This window comes from Nannobrachium achirus, assembly GCF_963921795.1.
Source record: "Nannobrachium achirus genome assembly, chromosome: 6".
NCBI lineage: Eukaryota > Metazoa > Chordata > Actinopteri > Myctophiformes > Myctophidae > Nannobrachium > Nannobrachium achirus.
The window spans coordinates 15,167,805-15,190,900 of record NC_137815.1 but is presented as its reverse complement, the minus strand read 5'-3'; the positions used below and the strand labels follow the sequence as shown (position 1 = coordinate 15,190,900).

At 42.4% G+C, this 23,096-nt stretch overlaps 1 protein-coding gene across 1 annotated transcript in view; it reads left to right on the top strand.

Annotated features, from left to right (window-relative positions):
• The window catches only part of adamts9 (ADAM metallopeptidase with thrombospondin type 1 motif, 9), a gene marked incomplete at both ends in the record, with an annotated part of 130,630 nt that overhangs the window by 65,753 nt on the left and 41,781 nt on the right, over positions 1–23,096 (top strand). Inside the window, 3 exons of the mRNA XM_080727954.1 lie at positions 3,624–3,893; positions 6,164–6,325; positions 7,962–8,138. Of these exons, the coding sequence (XP_080584080.1) occupies positions 3,624–3,893; positions 6,164–6,325; positions 7,962–8,138 (609 nt within the window). The remainder of the gene's footprint in view (positions 1–3,623; positions 3,894–6,163; positions 6,326–7,961; positions 8,139–23,096) is intronic.

Genomic DNA, 23,096 nt, shown 5'->3' with positions numbered 1-23,096 from the left:
AAAGGAACTGGTTCGAATAACGTGTTCCTTCCACGCGCTACGTCCATCCCGGGGAAATCCCCCCTGTCAGGTGAAAAGAAACAATTTGGACTACTCATGAATTGAAGGAAGCATGAGGTCAGTCCGTTGTCTCCCCAAGCGCGGCAGAGGGAGAGCAGAGCCCAGGATTACATAGGCAATTGGCACTGGGTGAAAATGGGTTGCAAAAATCGTGGGATAAAAAAAAAAAAAAAGAAAAGAAGGGTGGGGGTCCCCAGATCATGTATGTTTATTTTGGGGCTCACGGCCTAAAAAAGTTTGAGAACCCCTGGTCTAGAGACATGAGCTTTGACGCGATCTACAGTAAATGTATCAATCATCGGGAGAGCAGGGAGACTACATTCAACCACCCCAATTCTATGAGTTCTATCCTGTTAACATACTCTACCAGAGTGGACAAGATCACATTTTATTCATAAAAAAGGGACACAATGCCGCTTTAAGACAGGATTGGTGTGGGCAGTAGAGGGATTGTTTGTGAGGCCTTGGAGGAGCCTTTCAGAGAAGGAGTGTGTTTGTACGTGTGCCTCTGTGACCGCTGTGAGCCACATGCCATTGCAAAGACACACAGCAGAACCCTGGACCCGTGGACCTTCCTTCCGGTCCAGAGATAATGGCCAAAACATCTTCAAAACGGCCACTTTCGATGATTTTCGATTGAGTTTTGGTCATTGTCGCCCGTTTTTATTTAATAACACAGGCTAGGAAGGTGGGACGTCGACAAACTAAATACCTGAGTAAAGTTCACTTAGAGCTACCATTTCCGTCAGCCTAAAGGCCCTTTCCCGATAACGATAAAGACAACGGTAAAAAATATCGTTTTCAATTGAAGCTTAACCCTCACAACGCCTAATTTCTGCCTCTAATATTTGACAGTTTGGCCAATGTTTAATTTGTCATTTTAGAGGTATTAAAAAGTGCTTAAATTGTCACTTTAGAAATGTGCAGATACCCTCTATAAACTTAAACCTTATGTTGGTTTGTTTACTGTTGAGTGAGAAAACAATGTTGCACATTAGGTTAATCATCTGGGGACCCCCCAGAATAATTTGGGGACCCGACCCACAGGTTGAGAACCACTGGTTTAGATTTAGGTTTAAGTTAGGGTTAGGGAGTGAACATATGGAGATCAGTCTGCATGTGTAGCAACACAAATCCCTGTGTGTGTGTGTGTGTGTGTGTGTGTGTGTGTGTGTGTGTGTGTGTGTGTGTGTGTGTGTGTGTGTGTGTGTGTGTGTGTGTGTGTGTGTGTGTGTGTGTGTGTGTGTGTGTGTGTGTGTGTGTGTGTGTGTGTGTGTGTGTGTGTGTGTGTGTGTGTGAGTGAGAGAGAGAGAGAGAGAGAGGGGGAGAGAGAGAGGGAGGTCAGGGGCTGCAGTCTTGTTTACAGATGGTTCTCATCAAACATAGTGATGGTGATACTGCTCTGCTAGACTAACGCACTGGTCAACGTGCACACACACACACACGCACGCACGAACGCACGCACGCACGCACGCACGCACGCACGCACGCACACACACACACACACACACACACACACACACACACACACACACACACACACCTCTTCATGCATGCCAAGAACACTCATCGACCCCAAGCAGGAAATAGGAAGTAGTTCATCCCAAGACCACATTATGATCCGAGGAGACTCGCACTAGCCTCTCACATGCACACACGCACGCACGCACGCACACACACACACACACACACACACACACACACACACACACACACACACACACACACACACACACACACACACACACACACACACACACACACACGTATCTCTGTGTAAAGGCTTAACCCAACACACACACACACACAACAAATCAAGTATACACACACGCATGCGCGTTATGGAACAGAGACTTGCAGCAACAACAACGTGTAGAAAGTTATCTCGCCGGTTGATTTATCGCGCGTATTGAACGCACTCCAAACTGTGACATGATAATATGTAGCATGACAAAACGTTGTTATCGTTCTCATGGCCTGCCTGAACCGTGCAGCAGTGTGATATAATATCACTGTAGGTCCGAGCACAGTGTCTGAAAGCTCCTCTCCCTCTGAGCGCGGCGTGTAAACACTGTGGGTATCTGGACAGCGTAGCCACATGCTAGCTTTTTACTGGAGATGTGGTTGTGAGTGAAATCTCTGTCTGTCTGTGTGTACGGCTGCAGTCCACGTGTCTCCACTAGCAGTGGAATAAGTACTCACATGTTTTTACTGTCACTTTAAAAAGTCATCTTAAAATATGAGTTAATATTTTTATATTGTCATTGTGGGGATGCGCAATTATAAGCCAATCAAATTGATTGACCGTACTTAGACTACTTACTGTACTGGTCAGCTGTTGTTGGGGGGCGAGGGGCAGATTCCACTGTGACATGAGTTTCAGACTATTTCAGAGCGTTTTCAGAGAGTAGGAAAATATCAATAAAACTGTGAATTCCCATGGAGTACGCTCATGGGTGTTGCAGCTAGTGAGGACTGCTTGGTGGAAGGTTAGAAGCTGCTGTTTCTGCAGAGAAATAGTTGTGTCTGCATGGGTCAAGGTCCTGTACAGACAGAGACACAGTACTGGCTGTACTGTCAGTTTGTAGTACTGTACTGTACTGTACTGTACTGTACTGTACTGTACTGTACTGTACTGTTACTGTACTGTACTGTACTGTACTGTACTGTTCTGTCTGGTTCTCAAACCTTTTTGCGTCAAGGACCCCCAAATATATATGTATTTGGCCACAGATCCCCCATTTGAAAAGTTTTTGTTCCAGCCCCCCCTCCCAAGAAGAGAAGATTCATGAAGAAAAATACATATATATTCAAAACTCTATATTTTTCTAACCATGTTTCGAAAATAGCTGATGTACAAGCCTGCAGTGGTCTGCTGTTTTTGAATAGCCAGCATATTAATGGATAAAGTTCTTAAAATGTTTGTGATGCTATGTTAATGCTTTTGCAGATAACAGGCTTCATGAATGATGTAAAGACATATTTCCCAGGCTTTTGGGAGCACCCGGGACAGTTTTTAAGTGGGTCGATATGAATTTATCAGACAGAATTGGTGTGGGCAGTTAAGGGATTGTCCCTTCCTATACAAACACATTGTAACTTCAGACTTCATTTTAACCATGATAGATTCATCGAAGACACCCTTGGTTCTGGTGTCTCATACTGTCCTCCTAATACGTTGTATTACTATTACTTTTTTCATTTATTTTTAATAATCCTTTTGGAAAAGTACGAAAAAAATACAATAAAAGAATTAAAAGAAAATTAAACAAGTAATTGAAAAAAACTAAAAAGTAAAAGATTAATAACACTAATTTTGTATGGGGCACAACATATTTTCCTATGGAGGTCCGTTGCCAAATACATATTAATTTGGGGGTCCATGATCCATGGCGAGACCTCATCTGAAGCTGCAGGAAGATGTATTTAAAATGTACTAAAATCTGTTATCGTTTGATACCTGTGTGTGTTGTGCGTGTGTGTATGTGTGTGTGTGTGTGTGTGTATGTGTGTGTGTGTGTGTGTGTGTGTGTGTGTGTGTGTGTGTGTGTATGCCTCCCCAGTGCTCAGTGAGCTGCGGCCAGGGTAAGACCACCAGACAGGTGCTGTGCGTCAACTTCAGCGACCAGGAAGTGAACGAGAGCGAGTGCGACATGGACGACCGCCCCGCCACTGAGCAGGACTGCGCCATGTCCCAGTGCCCGGCGCCGCGCGTCAGCGACCCGCGCTCCTACCCGCCTACACACCCAGGACACAGGAACAACCTGCCCGTGGCCCCCGACGGCCACATCCGCAGCCAAGCACACCAGTGGAGGAAAGGCCCCTGGGGAGCGGTAAGGGAAACCCCGAACGCATCTAGTTGCAGTCATACAATAGTCTGCCTGCCAACAGGCCTTGAAATTTGGTATATCGTTTTTTTATTGGCCTAAAATGTTGTCTGCTGACCTGCTGACCGCCTGTCAGCATTGAGCAATTTCTTTTATATGGGGGAAAAGTTTGGGCCCATTCACTTACTATAAAGGAAAAAAATACCTCCCAAAAAATCTGCTTTAAGTAGCATGTGAGAGGTCAAACTAGGGGTTTTTAATTATTCTGAATCCATTGCAAGCATTTGTTTTGCATGAAAAACATTCCTTGGGCTAAAAATGCCACCAACAAAATTGTGAAAATTGTGAAAAGTGATGACTCATCACTAAACCATAGTTCTGTGGGGCCCCTAAAAAAACTATATACCACATTTCATACCCCACCTCAGGGGCAGCCGAACTACAATGTAGTTTTATTTGGCAGCGTTTAAAGGGTTAGTTCACCCCCAAAATGACTTTTTTTTCTTTTGATTATACTCACCCATGGAGACTTGAATTCATGATTTTTTTGTTTAGTTTTTGTTTTTTTTGGCAGTCTATGGAGACTCAAAGAGCCTGCTTTGTTCCCTATGGAGACACAAAGCGTCTCCTCAAATTATTGTCTTGGGAATGCGACAAAACCTCATATGACCCAAACTGTTACTTTACAAGATTCAAATTAAAAAGTAGCGGAGGACATTAACCGACTGCTCTCTCTCTCTCTCTCTCTCTCTCTCTCTCTCTCTCTCTCTCTCTCTCTCTCTCTCTCTCTCTCTCTCTCTCTCTCTCTCTCTCTCTCTCCATATATTTCTAGCTGTTTGGGGAACTAGGTTAGCCATCTCTCCTTCTATCCCCAAAAATAACCCAGGGCTTTTTTTCTTTTTCTTTTTAAGAATTCTGGGAAGTGATGAGATCTATTTCGGGGTGATTCTTCCTTCCTCTGTCCAGAGGATATTGTCTTTTTTAGCGTAGCCACGAGACACAGTTAGGACGCTACGCTTTACTGAGCTGTCTGGTGGTGTTGTCAACTGTGAACTGGCGCCATTCTATCGTAGTGGGGGCTGTGTGTGTGTGTGTGTGTGTGTGTGTGTGTGTGTGTGTGTGTGTGTGTGTGTGTGTGTGTGTGTGTGTGTGTGTGTGTGTGTGTGTGTGTGTGTGTGTGTGTGTGTGTGTGTGTGTGTGTGTGTGTGTGTGTGTGCGCGTGCGTGCGTGCGTGCGTGTACATGTGCGCGCACACGTGCGCATAGTTGTCAGTCATTAATCTTTTTAATGTGTTTATATCCTAAGCAGCAGTGTCGCCTATTCGTTATTGTCTGACGTCTGCTTGGATGTATTTGACTGTATGCAAACAACGTGCTTGGCAGCTGCCATTTTCATATTATTTGTTGTTGTGAGGTTGTTTTTTTGCGTTAACTCAGACAGTGGTGGAAGAAAGCAACTAAGTACATTTAACATGTGTTAATCACTGACTCAAGTGCTATTTGAAGTGCAAGTGCATTCTTCACATGGAGAACCATGTGAAAAATGCCCGATCTCCAAGCCCACAACGCGCTGCAGCGCAGCTATTTTCGATGTATGATGCCGCACTCAACTAAATAGGCTATGATCAAGATTCAAGTCAATACTGTAGAAGTGTAGATGTGATTTTTTCTACATAAAATGCTGCATTCAAGTTCAGGAGAGCTTTGGAAAAGGCAATTCTCCCGAATGCTGCATTCATGGAAAGGGGGAGGGCATTTCTTTCAAACTAGTGGTCTAGAGAGGGCACTTTCACAGGCACGTTAAAGTGGCAGGGGCTCAAGTCCCACTGTTGATGTCTATGTGTGCACGTTAGGGATGTCCCGATACCACTTTTTTTGCTGACCCAAGTACAAGTTCGAGTACTTCATTTGAGTACTTGCCAATACCGAATACCGATACTGTAAGTTATGTTTCTGTACAAGCGCTTAAATAGTGTGTGGCGCTCCAAAATAAAATGCTTTAAATACTTATGTTGTCATGCCTAGAGTGAGAACACTGTTTAATTGAACCATCACACACAAAACTGTGTCTTAGGACTTTTGATAAAATGGTATCTGGCGCTGCCGTGAGCAATATCGGACAAGTACGAGTAGAGCAAAATAGGCCGGTATGGGGGCGAGTACCGATTCTGGTATCGGTATCGGGACATCCCTAGTGCACGTGCCTATGTGTGACAGTGCTCTGTGTGTGTGTGTGTGTGTGTGTGTGTGTGTGTGTGTGTGTGTGTGGCGTCCCAGTGCTCCAGCACGTGTGCGGGAGGATTCCAGAGGCGCGTGGTGGTGTGCCAGGACGAGAACGGCTACTCGGCCAACAACTGCGAGGAGCGCACGCGGCCCATCGAACAGCAGAGCTGTGAGTCTGGACCCTGTCCACAGTGGGTCTACGGCAACTGGGGGGAGGTGAGACACTCATCTTTATTCACTCAATGTTCAACGTTCTCTAATGCAGTGGTTCTCAACCTTTTCAGGCCGCGAACCCCAAATGTATCATATTTGAACTGGGGACCCCCCATCCTGACACTTGGAATTGTAGGAGTTGGCATTACATTTAGTTTGACTTGATCTATTCCATTGTGAAAATAGCCAATAACGCCTCGCGTTTCCGAGGTGTTGTGAGCATGTAGATGGGCTATTTTCACAATCTCTGCCTCTAATATTTGACAATTTGACCATTCTTTGACCAGAGGTACTAAAAAGGTCTTTAATGTCCTTAAATTGATACTTTAGAAATGTGCAGATACCCATTATCAACTTATACTTGTATGTTGGTCTGTTTACTGTGGAGTGAGAAAACATCTGTGGACCCCCCAAAATAATTTGGGTACCCCTCTGGGGGTCCCAAGTCCCGACCCACAGGTTGAGAACCACTGCTCTAACGTGATCACAGAAGATCGTCACCTGACCAAGGTGGCACCGAGCAGGGTCAGGAACGCCAAGCGCTCATTGTTCGATTTCTCTTCTCGCTTGAGATCAGACGCATTTCTCTCAATCCAAAGTAACACGTGGAGACGTACAGTTAATAAGGTTTGGAAAGGACAGGATCGCATCTTGGGCCGAGAGACCCGTACGACCAAAGCTTTTGGACTTAAAACATGGTTAGTATTGCCTACCTTTAGTGTGTAACAGAGTAAACATTGGGAGTTTCTCTTGATAGCTTCGACAGCTTTTTCCTACTTCAGCATAGACTGCTCTACACCATGTTTTCCAACGAGATCGTAAACTGTACAAGTTTCTCTCAAGTTTGCCTCGACAACTTCCTTGTCTTGTACAGACTTTCACCACGGAATAACGCTTTTTTCGTGAGCTATGGCCACAGCTGATACACAATGAAGGACCCGGTCCACCAGGTCTCCCATTCCTCAGAAAGAGTGCGAGACCTGTAAGAGAAAAACATTGTGCATGTGCTTGCTGCCTGGGACCGGAGCACGCGGCACCAAGGCTGCGTGAAGGACGCTGGTTCTGCGGGTTTACAGAACCCAGGTTCCTCAGAAGAAGACTGAATCGGTTCACAAACGACCTGGTCGTGGAAGAATCCATGGTCATGGACGCACAGGAGGACGGGCCACAGCCCGCGCGGAGCACTATCGTGGGATAAGCCCTACACCGCCTCTCTCCCCGTTCTACGTCACCTCGACTGTCGGGATGGGGGACACGCGGCCCCCTATGGGGAAAGGGGTTGCTTCTCATCTCCTCACCAAGGCATCCTCTACTCTGACCAACTTAGAATCGAATTTCGTACCAAAATTATGCAGAATGTCCAATTTAACAAGTTTTAAAATGTATAAAAATCTTTTGAAAGTAGCAGATCTACAGAATGCGTCCCTTGTGAGCTTGTAGACCGAGCTTGTAGAGCTCCTAGACCAGCTATATTTGCCTCTGAGATGTAGTGGAGTAGAAGTAAAAGTATCGAAAATTGGAAATACTCCAGTAAAGGAACTCAAAAACTGTACTCACAGTAAGTACAGTACTTGAGTAAATGTAGTTACTTTACAGCGTACAGTTTACACCAACTGATTCTCCACCCGTCCCTCTGCAGTGTACCAAGCCGTGCGGAGGAGGCATAAAGACCAGGCTGGTGGTGTGCCAGCGGCCCAACGGCGAGCGCTTCAACGACCTGAGCTGTGAGATCCTGGACAAGCCGCCGGATCGCGAGCAGTGCAATACTCAGTCATGCCCGTCTAGCCCCCACTGGAGCACAGACCCCTGGAGCTCGGTACGCTCATCATAACCCTACTCTATAAGCAGTGGTTCTCAAAAAGGTTGTGATAAGAGATGAGGCTGCCCCACCTTTTGGGTTGGACGGAGGCAGTTCTAAAATAAAGATGGCTGACTGATGAACATGCATAAAGGTCTCTTGGAATGATATCTTAACACTTTAAGTGCCTAAAACGTCCCCAAATGTGTTAGTGTTTACCCCCTGTGGAGCGCCAAGTCCCCGTTAAGACACCTTACCTGGTTGCCATTGTTACCAGGTAAACAGGCGCTGCTGCGGCCTCTGGTGAGCGAAAACACGTCATATCCCATAAAGCAACTCGGCCGCCATCATTAGGAAGCATGTAATCTCCATAGGCTCCTATTCATTGCTGCTGCAAAGAAAACGCCTTATCTCGGAATCTACTTCCAAAAACCATCCCAAGTGTTAAATATTGCGTGGTGTCAGAAGTGGGATCCGAATCTCTTTTGAACAGTGTGTATGTCTATCAGTCAGCCATCTTTGTTTTGGACCCTCCGTCCACCCAGCCTTATCACAACCTGACCCTCTGGGTTCCAACCTGACCCTCTGAGGGGATTCTGCATGGACCCTTAACAGACCTTTAACTATGAGAGTGTACAAATGGAACCGAATGGACCCTAATGAAGGTCAACAAACACTCCTTTCAAAAACAAAAAAAAAGTTTGTTTCCGACAGGGCTATCCGCATGCTCGAAACACGCCTCCAAGCGACGCGTTTTTAGCTTGAAAAAAAGAAATAAGCTTTCGCTATTTTTGAGTTTGAATCCTATCTTTGAATCACAATGATACCCAACAGAGACGACTTTACAGGTCCATCCGGTCCCACAAAAGTACACTTTCCGAAGGTCCTTCTTGGGAAGAAAAAAAAAGAAAAAGTTTGAGAACCACTGTTCTAATACCTTTTTTTCATCTCCTCATCCTTTCACCTCACAATGGAGTTTGACTGCTAAACTGTTGTCGCATGAACAAGCCGTGCAACAAGTCCTTAACAGAGGGCAGGATGACTGTTTAGTTCTTTCATGTTGGACCATGATTCCACTCCTTTCTGCCTCCTCACATCTAACCAAACACCCCCCCCCCCCCTCCCCCCCTCTCCCACCCAACCCGCCCACATGTTTCTTCTGGGGCCAGTGATTGGTCACCGACAGTCTAGTGGCAATTGGAATGATATGTATATTTCTGTTGCACTTACTAAGCAAAGATACAAGATACACGACGATATCTCTGCCAAACTGTAAAAAGTCAAAACACTTCCTATAATGATCATCGACAGCTGTGACTATAAGGATTTTGTCTTGTTCTAGTTACCATAAAGCCACTGTTGGTCCTTGTTAACTGTAATGGAAAACAAAACATTTCAGGATCACTTTTTTTTTGTGTATCGCAATCAAAGTTAGCTTGTAAGATATTGTTTTTAAAAGATAATTTATTACTTAAGAGATTTGTTTTTTGTAAATAGCATTAACCTTTAAAAAGTGAGTTTGTGTCTTAGCTCTTTGTATTCTCCCCTCGTAGCCAATTGTTCATAGCAAAATGCAGATGAATGTTTTTGTATATCAGGAATATGCAATGCATTGTTTTTTTTGTAATCCAAAGAATGACCCATAACCACAGCGTTTTTGGTGCTACACATGATGTTTAGGCATTCCACGGTGAACGCTGATTGAAAGCACCGGCCTACATGCTATATATATTTGTGCTGAATACTTTGAAGTACTGTATATATATATATACGGTATATCGTTGTTGTCGGGCAGAAACCTCTTATTTCTATATCCTAACGTTTTGTGTTTTTTTTTTTTCGTAAATGAATTAACTTGTCACACAAACGCATCAAAGGTAGCAGACCTGCAAGCTCAAAACGGCTACATTTGATGCTGCTTTTGCAATCTTTGAATTAGAGTCCTGAAATGTAACAGTTTTGGACATACAGTACAGTACGAGGTTAACACTTGGCCCGACCAAGACGATATATAGTATTTATATATACAGTATACACACGCTCAGCTGGCTATTGTATCAAGAGTCTCAATTTGTCTCAAGGCACATGTGGTTTGTTTAGAGAGAAGTTACTAATCTCAATTTAACACTTTATTTTTCAGTTCCTTTATGTAGCTTGGGCGAAAAAGAATGTCTTTAAAAATGATTCGTTTTACTACAGAGACAAAGCGACAACATGCACTCAATACAGAGTATACATAATAGGACTTAAAACAGGACTGTAAAATAAAGTGTTTCACAAAATGTTTTATTGCTAATTAGATATAATAGCCAGATTTCCTTAGCGTGGACTTAAAGATCTTTGCTGTACCGATAGGCTGCAAGGTCTTTTCTCCAAAGGTGCTTGATGTGAGTATATATAATATAAATATTTATATATTGTGTTAGATTATGTTTGCTTTGTAAATACTTGGTGTTGCTAATAATTATGCTATGCTCAACAATACCTCACTTGGAACTCAGCTCAACTAGCCATTAACCTACGACAACCTGTTCAACCGTGGTGCTGTTAGGCCAAACAAGGGAGACACCAGATATATACAGTATATATATATATATTATAAATATCAAAACACTTCCAAATCAAAATATAAGGTCGGGTGCTTTTTACTGTGGCACATTGCATTTTGATACTCATACATTTGTTTGTACAGTTATATTCTGCTTTCTCTCTCTCTATCTCTCTATGAGCAGTTCATTTTCGAGTTCGATTTTAACTTCCGAAAGATATCTATGTCCTAGATTTGATTCAAATATACTTTAAGTGTGTTCATATTCATATAACCGACATCATCAACCTGCTTCACTTTAAGAGAATGTCCCCTGATGTAATTTTTTATTTTATTTTAATTTCTTATTATTTTTAACACCTGATACCTGTAACCAACAGGGGAAGTTCATAGTATTTTTTGTACATGGAGCTCATTCGCTTGAGCCAACCTAAAGCCTGATTTATACTTTGTTGCACAACGGTGTCGCGTGCCAAGACTAGCCTGCCTAGCGGCTCACAGCGCTGCTAGCTTGAAGTGGCACCGATTCTCGGTTCATCTCTGCATAGTGCGCACGACACTGTTGCGCGATGGAGCATAAATACGGCTTAATGTGTCTACCTCAATCTTTGTTACGATTGCCCCTATCGGATCTCTCTCTCTCTCTCTCTCTCTCTCTCTCTCTCTCTCTCTCTCTCTCACTCTCTCTCTCTCTCTCTCACTGGATTTTTTTTTTCAAGATTAACCAAGCCTTGTCAAGTACAGTATATCCATTGCAGTCAATAATTGCCCTGCACTGTGAAATCCAGAGTGTTAAATTAAAGGTGCACTACAGCGGGAGACAACATTCAGCCACTAGATGGCGCATTAAACTCCACATCGCAACGCCTCTGTTGCATAAGGTTCCATTTCCCTGAATCAGGCCTACACTCATGCAGTTTGCAGCATTTATTTGGCCACTTCCCATCGCTGAAGAGAAAACGGAAAAAACATAAGCAATTGGGCTCTGTGCGTGACCGTAGTTATCTTTTACAGAGGGTGGCGTTCCTGTTTCCTGTCCCCGGGTCAGTTTTTCATCATGGTTTCATTCGATTTAGTTAGGGAAAGTTACCCGAGTCTATGACCAATCTGGGAAATAAATGCTTACCAATAGCTTTCATCACAAAATGTGTTCATAAAGGTGTCTACTATCACCTCTGAACTTTGTAAAACCCAACTCCCTTGGGAAACCTTGTGGGAGCCAATCAAAGTTTGGGTCCCATTAACTTTTCTATACAGGAAATACAAAAAAATAAATCTGCTTTAAGTAGCATGTGAGTGGTCAAACTAAGGTTTTTTGAAAAACATTCCTTGGGCTAAAAACGGCCCCCACAAAACTGTGAAAAGTGATGACTCATCACTAAATCAAAGTTCAGAGGTGATAGTAGACACCTTTATGAACACATTTGTGAAGAAAGCTATTGGTAAGCATTTAGTTCCCAGATTGGTCACTAGACGACCCCTAACTAATTGGCTCAAATCTGCCACTGAGCCAATCGAATGAAGCTATCTGAAACTGACTCGGGGAGATGAAAACGGCAATCCCGCCTTCTGACTACTCTCCTCCACACAGAGCCTAAGGATAGGCCTAGAGGTTGCTCTTAGCTTACAGAGATGAACCAAAACATTTGAACCCAACGAAAATCATTCAAATCATTACTTCACGATGATGATAAAAGATAAAAAGCGATACATGACTTCTGCACTGTTTTTAAAAGCTCTGTGGATGTATTGACCTTATTCACACCGTGGCCATCTTGGATCACATGACCACATGCAGCCAATCAGAAGCTTCCGCGGGCGGGTCTTGCCTTACCCAACAGCTTCCGATTGACTGCTTGCCACCCCAGGCGGTCATGTGATCCAAGATGGCTGCTTGTGTGAATATGGTCAATTGTTTGGATGGGTTTAACTCTGAGAGAAATGGAACCAAATGGACCCGTACGGGTGTGTAACTCTGAGAGACAGCGTACCATTTAAATGAACACTCGGGATGTTGCAGTGCAGGCCCAGGTCCAGGGTATGTGTCATCTTCTACCTCGTATAATGCTTACCATGTTTATCAGTGGGGGTAGTGAAACCAAAACCCATCCAGAGTCTGTGCTTAGAGGCTTCCTTTCACCTAAACACACTTCTGGGCTCATTGAACCCCAGAGACCCCATGAGGTGTTTAAGTTGCTTCATTCAGTATTTATATATTTGATATCCATATCAGACACGCCCGGCCCTCCTATATAAACCCATTGTCACTTCAAACTCAGTTTTAAAACACACCACCTTGGTTCTGGTGACTGATTTTGTCCTTCTAATGTTGTCCTCCTTGTAAATGGTAAATGGTGCATTTATGTAGCGCCTTTATCCATTCACACACACATTCATTACATTCACCCATTCACACACACATTCATACACCGATGGCGGAGGAAACCATGCAAGGAACCAACCTGCTCATCAGGAGCAACTAGGGGTTCAGAGTCTTGCTCAAGGACTCTTCGATAGTAACTCTGGGGGAGCCCGGGATCGAACTGAGAACCATTCGGGAACCCTCCGTGTTCTAATGACGGTTTATCTACCCTTTGGAAATACATTATTATTATTATTTTACTGTATGAAATACATATATATAATAAATATATATAATAATAACTTAATGAAAACTAAAGAAAATACATGAAAAACAAAAACACCTCTCACACAGTAGACAGATAATATAAGTCACCAGAACCAAGTAACTGTGTTTTCCAATGCGTCCAGCATGGTTAAAATGGAGTTTTTAAGTTCCATTGGGTTGATACAGCAGGAGGGGTCGTGTTTAGATGAATATCAAATACCTATCAATATAATATTGAATCAAGCTACTTTAAATAAAATAACAGTGACTCCAGAAGTGCTTTGAGAGTGAAACAGCCCTGTGTATCATTCATGCCTGTTAGCCCACCCAGTTGACTGCCTCTTCATGGTCATAAATGTTTTTTTTTGTCCTGACATTACACCTTATTTTAAGGGCCTGTTAAACCAGCAGCGAGTGCAGTTTACCCCCCCGACACCGTCACTCACTGCTTAATGACTCTCATATGTCTCCACTGTATCAAAATTAATCATATCTGGAGACTTTCAACTCAACCAAAGTATGTTGAGGTTGTTCCAGAAAAATCTTTCTGGAACGTCGGTGTCGGGCAGAAACCTCGTATCTCCAAGTTTCACATTTTTACGTTTTTTTTTTTTGCAAAGCAAAGCCTTGCTTCATCATACAAGGCCGTCGCACAAAAGTAGTGAAAACAGCCGATCTACAAGCACACAACGCCTCGCACCGCGAGGCGTTGTGTGCTTGTAGATCGTCTGTTTTCACTAGTTTAAATCATTTTTAAAATGATAAATGCAAAACGAACGGTTTTGGACATACAAGGTTTACACCCGACAACGACGATATATATATTTTTGACAACACAAATGTGGGGTTCTTTGGGGATCCACGACATGGCCAAATCCACGTTAATTTCCTCGATGGTTTACGCAACACCGTGGTGTACGTTCCGATTCCACCCAAACGTTGGTTCTTGCACTGCAGAATATTTGTTATTGAAGTCTTTTTTCCATGCCTTACATTGGCCAGTATGGCTGTGCAGTGTTAAAATGGACCCACTAAAGGGTAATTTTTTTTTTAAATACTTAAATTATCTCTCCGGATTGGCACTGTACCAAATAGTACATGTACAGTAAGTCTACCAACAGGCTCTTGAAATAAAGTATAAATCCCATGCCTTTCGCTTCCTATGGCAGTATTAGTCTGTCTCATTGTGTATATTTGTGTAATTACTTGTATTTATTTGCTACTTCATTATCATGTCAATGTCAATATTTAATTTTCTTTATGGATTTATTTTGAATTCATCTCCAAGGTTACAATTAAAGCGAAGTAGAGGTACTATTAAAGGTTTCTATCATTCTTATCCTTTGAACAAAGTCTCACCAATCATTTTTCATCGCGATCATATTTTATGTGTTGCATCACTTATTGCCTTAAAGCCCTATACTGTATATACTTCTTCACTGGAGAATATCACCAATCTACAAGCCCTTAAAGCGTTGCATTGCAACGTTTTATGAGCTTGTAGATTGCCTATTTGTAGAGCTTGTGCAATTTTGAGGTTTGTTTTGTGTGTTGGAAAATCTTGGAAACATGTTCATATGTCAGTCGTGCTCAAACATTTTCATGTAAAGGACCCCCAAAATGATATCTATTTGGCCACGGAACCCCATCTCAAAATATTACAAATGTTCACTTAAAAAATACATATATTCAAAGATTTGCACACATTTTCACGACTTTTAAAAAATAGCAGATCTACAAGCTTGTATATCTGTTATATCTGTAATTTTCCCCCACCCTCCACCTTGGACTTGGACTTTTGCTCTATATTTTATTAGAATCCTGAAAGTTTTAGACGTACAATATGAGGTTTCCTCCCGTCAGAGACAACATATCCTCTATTCCTGGCAAGCATAATAATACTTTCTCAGGGAAGGCTGATACCAACTCACACCCCGGAACGGTAGCTCCAAAAATAGTCTAAATAAATGAGATAATTGCTATGAGAACCCAGCAGCAGACATGTGAAAACATTCATTACTGCCAAGCTTGCTCCTTGAACACAGTATCCTTGTAAAAAAAAAGGAAAAAAATGAAACAAGTTCAGCAACATGTACACCTCAATTTAAAAGATTAACATGCAGATTACCAGCTTGAGCTCCATTGTAATTACAGCATGAACATGGAAGTGGTGGTGTCCCATACCGTTTAGCGCTTTACCTGTGGATTTAGACGAGGAAGAAAACTCTCATTTCGGGGAAAAAGTGTTGAATCAGAGAGTTCCGACAAGTAGCCTACATTTTACTGCAACCCCCTCCCCCTTCCCCCGCTTAGCCAGCATTTTCAAACGAGGTAGGGCGGGCGGGGGGGTTAGTTTTTTTGCTGAATGAAAAATGCACAAATCACTGAGCAATATCTGTTGTTGTTTCATGAGGTCAGAGCCTATGCTAACCTCTCTGGGGCAATTATGTGTTATGTGTTCCCCTTGTCTGTTATGTGTGTGGAGTTCAAAGCGTTTTGTATCAAGGTAAATCTTTATTCTGTGTGACAACGCAGGCCTCCCCCGGAGCCTCTCCCATCTCATTTACTGAGTTCACTCACTCCTAATGCCCAACGGGAGAGTGTTTTTTGCAGGTCGTTCAGTCCGAGCAGTGTTGATTTCGTCGACTAAAACTATGACGAAAAATGTTTGTCGACTGTGTTTTTTCTCACTGACGAAAACTAAATAAAAACTTAACAAAACCTAAGCTGTGGTGACTAAAACTAAGACTAAATATATTGACAATTTCGTCAACAAAATACAAACTAGACTAAAACGTTAGGGAGGGACTAGTGGAGAAGAGTCATTTTATGTTTGGTTGCTCTCAGGTGTTGCATGCTGAAAATAGCCGATCTACAAGCTCACAATGTGTCGCAGCGTGACGCGTTGTGAGCTTGTAGATCTGCTATTTTCAGCACACAACCAAGTGTAAAATCAGTCATTACGATGCCATCAAGGCCTGCCATCAACTGTAGATTTAGTCACCTAAAATCTTATGATATTTAGTCGACTAAAATGAGACTAAAACTAATACTTTTCAGGTGACTAAATTATGACTAAAACGAAATTACATTTTATTCAAAAGACTATGACTAAAACTAAATCAAAATTTGCCGTCAAAAACAACACTGAGTCAGAGTGTATCAAGGGGTGCGTTCGGAAATGTGTAGTGAGTGCAGTATAACCTCAGTAAAACTATGCCTAACCCTAACCCGTAAACCTAACCTTAACCCTAACCCTAACCTCAGTAAAACCACCGGTATGCCTAAACCTAACCCTAACCCTAACCTTTCATCTGAGGCACCCCTGCATTATATTCCTAATTTTCACTCCCAGCACCTTATATTTATAGCATATTTTAGCGATTATGTTGCAAGGAAAACGAGATAATAGACATTTTGATTAGAACCGACTGAAAATAACTTTGTACTTAAAGTTTAAAATGATAGTAAATATATTTTTAAATGTCCAAATAAATTTCAAATATTATCAAATGATCTCGCGGCACCCCTGGACTGCCGTTGCGGCACCCCAAGGTGCCCCGTCACCCACTTTGAAAACCCCTGATCTAACACACCCGGTGCGCATTTCCGAACGCACCCTTTGATACACTCGGACTGAACGACCTGCAAAAAATACTCTCCCAAGGCCCAACACCGCCTTTTGCTCTCTTTTTTATTCTTTTCTTTTTTGGATGGGGGGAGGGGCTGCACTTTAAAATACTGAATTCAGCCATTCCTAATGCCCACTACCATTTTTTGCATTCTTTTTTTCTTTTTCTTTTTGGATGGGGGGAAGGGCTGCACTTATACTGAGGGTTCATTTTGACTCTGCAATAAATTATGTTTGAAAAGGGACATTCACCGAGCAGCGAGCACTATAACTATAATGATAACTATAGGCTAACTAGTATCGTTCAGTGTTGTCTTTGTTATAGTTGTGGACTGAACATCCACTTGAGCTTTTCAAACCTACATTCTTATCATTAAAATTATACTGCTTGGTTATGAGTGAGCCTTAAAGGACTACTTTGTTTTCTTTTACAACAAGGGTTCATATTTTAGATTATATTTAGAGGGAAAAAATGTTTGTAAAATGATTGTTAAAATGTTTTTATTTACTTCTTTCTATCGTTAAAGTGATTTTAATGACATTGATTTCAGTGGCAACAGGCTAAATATGTCTTTTTAGTCACAATAAGCCCATTCCCAGGATGCACCACAATCTCTCATGTCCAGATGTGACTTATGGGGGCTGGTAGTGTTACTGTAAATAGTGATACAGAAATCACCAGCTTATGGTGTCTAAAAAGACACATTTAGGCCCTTGTACGCATGCCCCCACCCACTGAAATCAAAATCATTCAAATCTCTAAAACAATAAAAAGAAGTAAATGAAAAGATTTTAACACTCATCTTTCCTTTTCTCTAATAAAAATCTAAAATATGAACCCTTGTTGTAAAAAAACAAAGTTGTCCTTTAACTCTGGAGAGTTTTGTACACTTATGTTTGTGCACGTCGCTTATTTTTTGTGTACAGTCTCAGATTTAAATATGTGACACGCTGGTGATTTTGCGGTGTGGCAACACGTGCTGCTCCGTGAAGTCGCCACAGCTCAGTTAAGCCCCTCCCCCGGCCCCGCCCCCTCCCTCCGGGTTAATGCAGATTGATGACATTGTTCCGACGGTGCGTCGGCGGGGGGAAGGCTGACGGTGACGGGAATGGCGGGCCGCCAGGAAGGAACAATGCCGGGGTGCATGGGCCGGGGTTAAGGGTCAACGTTTGATCTGGGATCTCATCAGAAAAACAGACTGACTCCTGGGAAATCGCTGTGCGATTCCTGGAACGAGAAAGAAAAGGCAAAACAAACTCGGAAAAAACCTGTTGTCTAGTCAGCGCAAACAGGGGCGTCACAAGGGGGGAAAAGTGGAGGGACCTTAACTAGCTATTTAGCGTTTGAAAAATAGCAGATATACAAGCTCACAGCACAGCACAGCACAGAGTGCTGCTATTTTTGAAAAGCCGTGAAAATCTGTGCAAATCTTTGAATATATACATTTTTTAAGCAAACCATTTGTAACTAAAATTTTGCTTCTGGGCTGGGGATCCCTGGAACTAAATATTTTGTGGTGGGGGTCCGTGGCCAAATACATATCATTTTAGGGGTCCTTAACATGAAAAAGTTTGAGCACCACTGACAATAGGTTTTTCAAAAAACCTTAGAAGGATTTGAAATATTCAATTAATCAATCAGCTGTGTTCTGGCTTAGATCAATGGAACGTAGTGTACTTTTAAGTTCCTATTTATCTGTATCAAAATTGAAGCAAATGTAAAGGTCTTATGACATCAGATTTCACACACACACACACACACACACACACACACACACACACACACACACACACACACACACACACACACACACACACACACACACACACACACACACACATATATATATATATATATATATATATATATATATATATATATATATATATATATATTATTATTATTATTATTATTTTTTTCCTGAACTAAATTACACCAATATAATATTGTAATTCAGGTCAGGAAACATGAAACAAAAAAGCCTAAGAATAAAAAATAAAAAGATTGATGTCATAAGACCTTTACATATATTTTACATATATTTAAAATATATTTTAAGAGGTGCCATTTGCTTTTACAAGTGACCTTTGTGTGTTTGCTTGTATGTAGTGTATGTCTGTCTGTATGAGTACGGCATAGGCAGCTGCAACTTACAGTATTTGCGACCCAATCTGCAAATAATTGTGCAAATTTAAGAGGTAGGGAGAGAGACAGCAGCAACCTGGACTGATTATTTAATTTAAAACACCTGGTTGAGGCACTGCTTACTTCACATTGGATGTGACATTCTTATATTAATGTTATATTATCAATAACATCTTCAAAACCAGCAATATCCTGACGGCACCACCAGTGGGCCCAGAGGGAATGGCTGATGTGGTTCTCAACCTTTTCAGGCCGCGACCCCCCAACATAATCATATTTGAAGGGTTTATCAGGGTGTAGGAGATAACGCTTGGATTTGTATAGCAAGAGTTAAATAGCTAAATAGCTAATGTATTTTTCCTGTCTTTCTTATATTATTTGACAATTTGGCCAATGTTTGACCGGTTTTTGAGCAGTGCTAACCACTCCTACATCTGGCTTTGTCTGTTTGTATGTATGTATTGTATGTATGTAGAGTACAGTATGTATGTATTCTATGTACTGTATGTGGAATAGTGTGTGTGTGTGTGTGTGTGTGTGTGTGTGTGTGTGTGTGTGTGTGTGTGTGTGTGTGTGTGTGTGTGTGTGTGTGTGTGTGTGTGTGTGTGTGTGTGTGTGTGTGTGTGTGTGTGTGTGTGTGTGCGTATGTGTATTGTGCATGTATGTTTGTTCATTGGCTAAGTTTCCCTGGACGCTTAATGAAATGAACTCATAAAAAGCACCGCTCACTTCACACTGTGTGTGATTTTGTTTTTGATCAAGGTCTTTTTATTATCATTTTTCTTTTTTCTTAATGCAAACAAACATGAACATACAAATACAAATCCCCACCCACCCACCCCACAGACCTGTACCCTGTGTGTGATTTTTGGAGCGGTGAAAGCGCTCCCAATAGACAGGTATGTCCGTGGGTATGTGGGTGGCTGGCTGGCCGTGTCCGTCCGTCCGTCCGTAGCCTGGCAATACCTTGAGAGGCCACACACAACACACTAGTTAAAGGAGGGGCGCTGTTTTGTGCAGGCCAGGCACACTTACCACTCACTCACACATGCACGCCTCACACACACACACACACACACACACACACACACACACACACACACACACAGGGTATAGCTGCTCAGATTCGCTGCTCAGATTCACCGCTCCACTTCAAACCGAGATTTGATTTTTATAGTATATTTCTATATCGATTTTGATGCTGTAATGGTCTTTTTTCGTTTATTCTTCTTTTGAGGTATGAAAAAAGATCTTAAAAGTCCCTAAATTGTCACTTGTCACCCCAAAATCATGTGGGTCACCACCCACAGGTTGAGAACCACTGGTGCAGTGAGTGCCGGAAGAGAAGCCACCGGTAGTCTCTTCCTAGATTCCCAGACAAAGCACATGCTGTTGGAATGTGATGTACTGTATGTATGTACTGTACGTACGGTATGTACAGCAGTATGACTGTAGTTATGTAGAAGCACATCAGCTCTGTTCCTTTGGACTCTCTAAATAAAGTTATATATGATTCCAATCAGTGTTGATTTTGTCGACAAACTATGACGAAAAATGTTTGTCGACTGCGTTTTTTTCACTGACGAAAACGAAATAAAAACTAAGATGTGATGACTAAAACTGAGACTAAATATATTGACAATTTCGTCAATAAAATAAAAAACTTGACTAAAATGTTGGGGAGGGACTAAAATGTTGGGGAGAAGAGTCATTTTACGTTTGGTTGCTCTCCTATGTTGCGTGCTGAAAATAGCAGATCTACAAGCTCACAACGCGTCGCAGCAAGTGTAAAATCAGTCATTACGATGCCATCATGGCCTGCCAAAAATACATTTCAGTTGATTAAATCAACTGTAGATTTAGTCGCCTAAAATCTGAATGATATTCAGTCAACTAAAACTAAAACTTTTCAGGTGACTAAATTATGACTATGACTAAAACTAAATCAAAATTTGCTGTCGAAAACAACACTGATTCCAATAATATATTTTGTGCCAGGAATTGCAATGTGTAGGTTCTAGCAAAAAAAAAAGAAGTGTGGAAGTTTTGCCGTCCAATAAAACGTGTCAGGTCGATTAGCTGGTGGGGTGACTGATGCTGTCACGGCTGTCTGTAACATCACGTTTACTTTTCCTTCAAATGATTAAGTGGGTACTGACTGACAGGCTGGAGTGTGCCATGAAGTTAGCTGATTGCTATTTGCAGCACTACAGAATTCTTACACCAAGTTAATACAGCAGTCATGGGAGTTGATTATGCTTGGGGCTGGGAACATGAATGGTGATTTACTTTGACCCATTTGGGAGTGATCCCCAAGGTAATAGCGTTTTATTGGGAGTGCAGTACAATGGCTGGAAAAGCCCTTTTAAAGAGTATATAAACCTTGAGGAATGACCTGACATTTGCACAGAACGGCAGCCTGGCAGGATGCCTAGGGGCCGTAAAATGCCTACGTTTTTTTTAACGATTTAAAACTTTTTTACGGCAAAGCCCCATTTCTCCTATATGAAATGGGCCCACCATAGTGGCATAGCAGCACATGTGTTCTGCTCAGTTACTCAAAGATATGTGTTGAGTTCATATGGATCGCTGTGATATGCACGACAACCATTAGCTTTGATCGCATCACGTAATACAACACAGTCATCGGCAAATGTCATGTTTATTCATGGTCAAAGTGAATGAAATGTCCCTCACTCACAACGAATGCATCGCCATAATAAATAAGGAATCACACAACGTTAATGTTTTATGTTTCTTTATTTTGAAGATACACACCAACGTTGTAGAACACTGCTGGTATCACTGGACATTTATATTGTTGTCACACAACAATGCTAAAAAATAAAATGATCGATATTCATTGACATCACTGACATTCACGTACGGTAAAGGAGACATGCGGTCGAAGTTTGGAAACAAAGTGTTTTATTTGGACCTACTGTATATCGTCACTGTCGGGCAGAAACCTCGTATCTCCAAGTTTCAATTTTTTTTTTTTTTTCACCAAGCAAAGCCCTGCTTCATCACACAAGGCTGTCGCACAAATGTAGTGAAAACAGCCGATCTACAAGCACACAACGCCTCGCACCCGCGAGGCGTTGTGTGCTTGTAGATCTGCTGTTTTCACTAGTTTAGTTCATTTTTAAAAAGACAAATACAAAACGAACGGTCTTGGACGTACAAGGTTTCCACCCGACAACGGCGATATACACAGTTAATAACCTATATTCAGTTGAATTAACACAGAGGATTCTTTACCGTGTAGGGACCGTCAGATATCCCCCCCCCTCCCTGAATGAGGTGAGAGGTCATAGCGTGTTCCTGTCTGCCAGGGTAGCCACGCTGGCCGGCGCGCTGCGCCACGCTGGGTGCACGGACCCGTTCAACCCAGAACCTGTCACTTCCCATCCCATCCCCGCACGCATAACACCCGCTTTGATTCTTCCTGCTGCACCGTGTGCGTGTGTGTGTGCGTACGTGTGTGTGTGTGCGTGCGCGCGTGTGCTGCTCTGGGGGCGTCAGCCTGTCACAGCAAGTTACATTTTGGCTAGCTCAGTGAACCCGGAGGTGAAACCAAGTGCTTCCGGGTCGCTGCGGCCGGCACGCGTCTCCATTGGTCCACCGGCCGGGGCCACGTGGGTTCGAGCCCCGCCCCACCCGCCATGCCCACATTTCTGCCTGTCTTTCTGTCTGTCTGTCCAGAGCCGTAGAAGAAGATAGTTGTGACACGCTTTGATCTCGCCGCTCGTTTCTTTCTCAATGAGATAGTTCCAATGTTTGGAACTATCGCATTGATAGAATGAGCATTTCCACGTTCCATTCTTAAAATGGGAGTCAACGCTGGTGTCGTTACTCTCATACTAAATCACGCTGTGTTTGTCTACTTGTCTGTCTGTACTGAGTTGAAGTTTCTCAAAGGCAAACAAACTTTTTTTTGTGCCACTTTCAATCTGGTGTCTTTAGTTTTTGACGTGTAATTAAAGGTGAATACTTTCAAAGATTGTCAAAATTGTCATCGC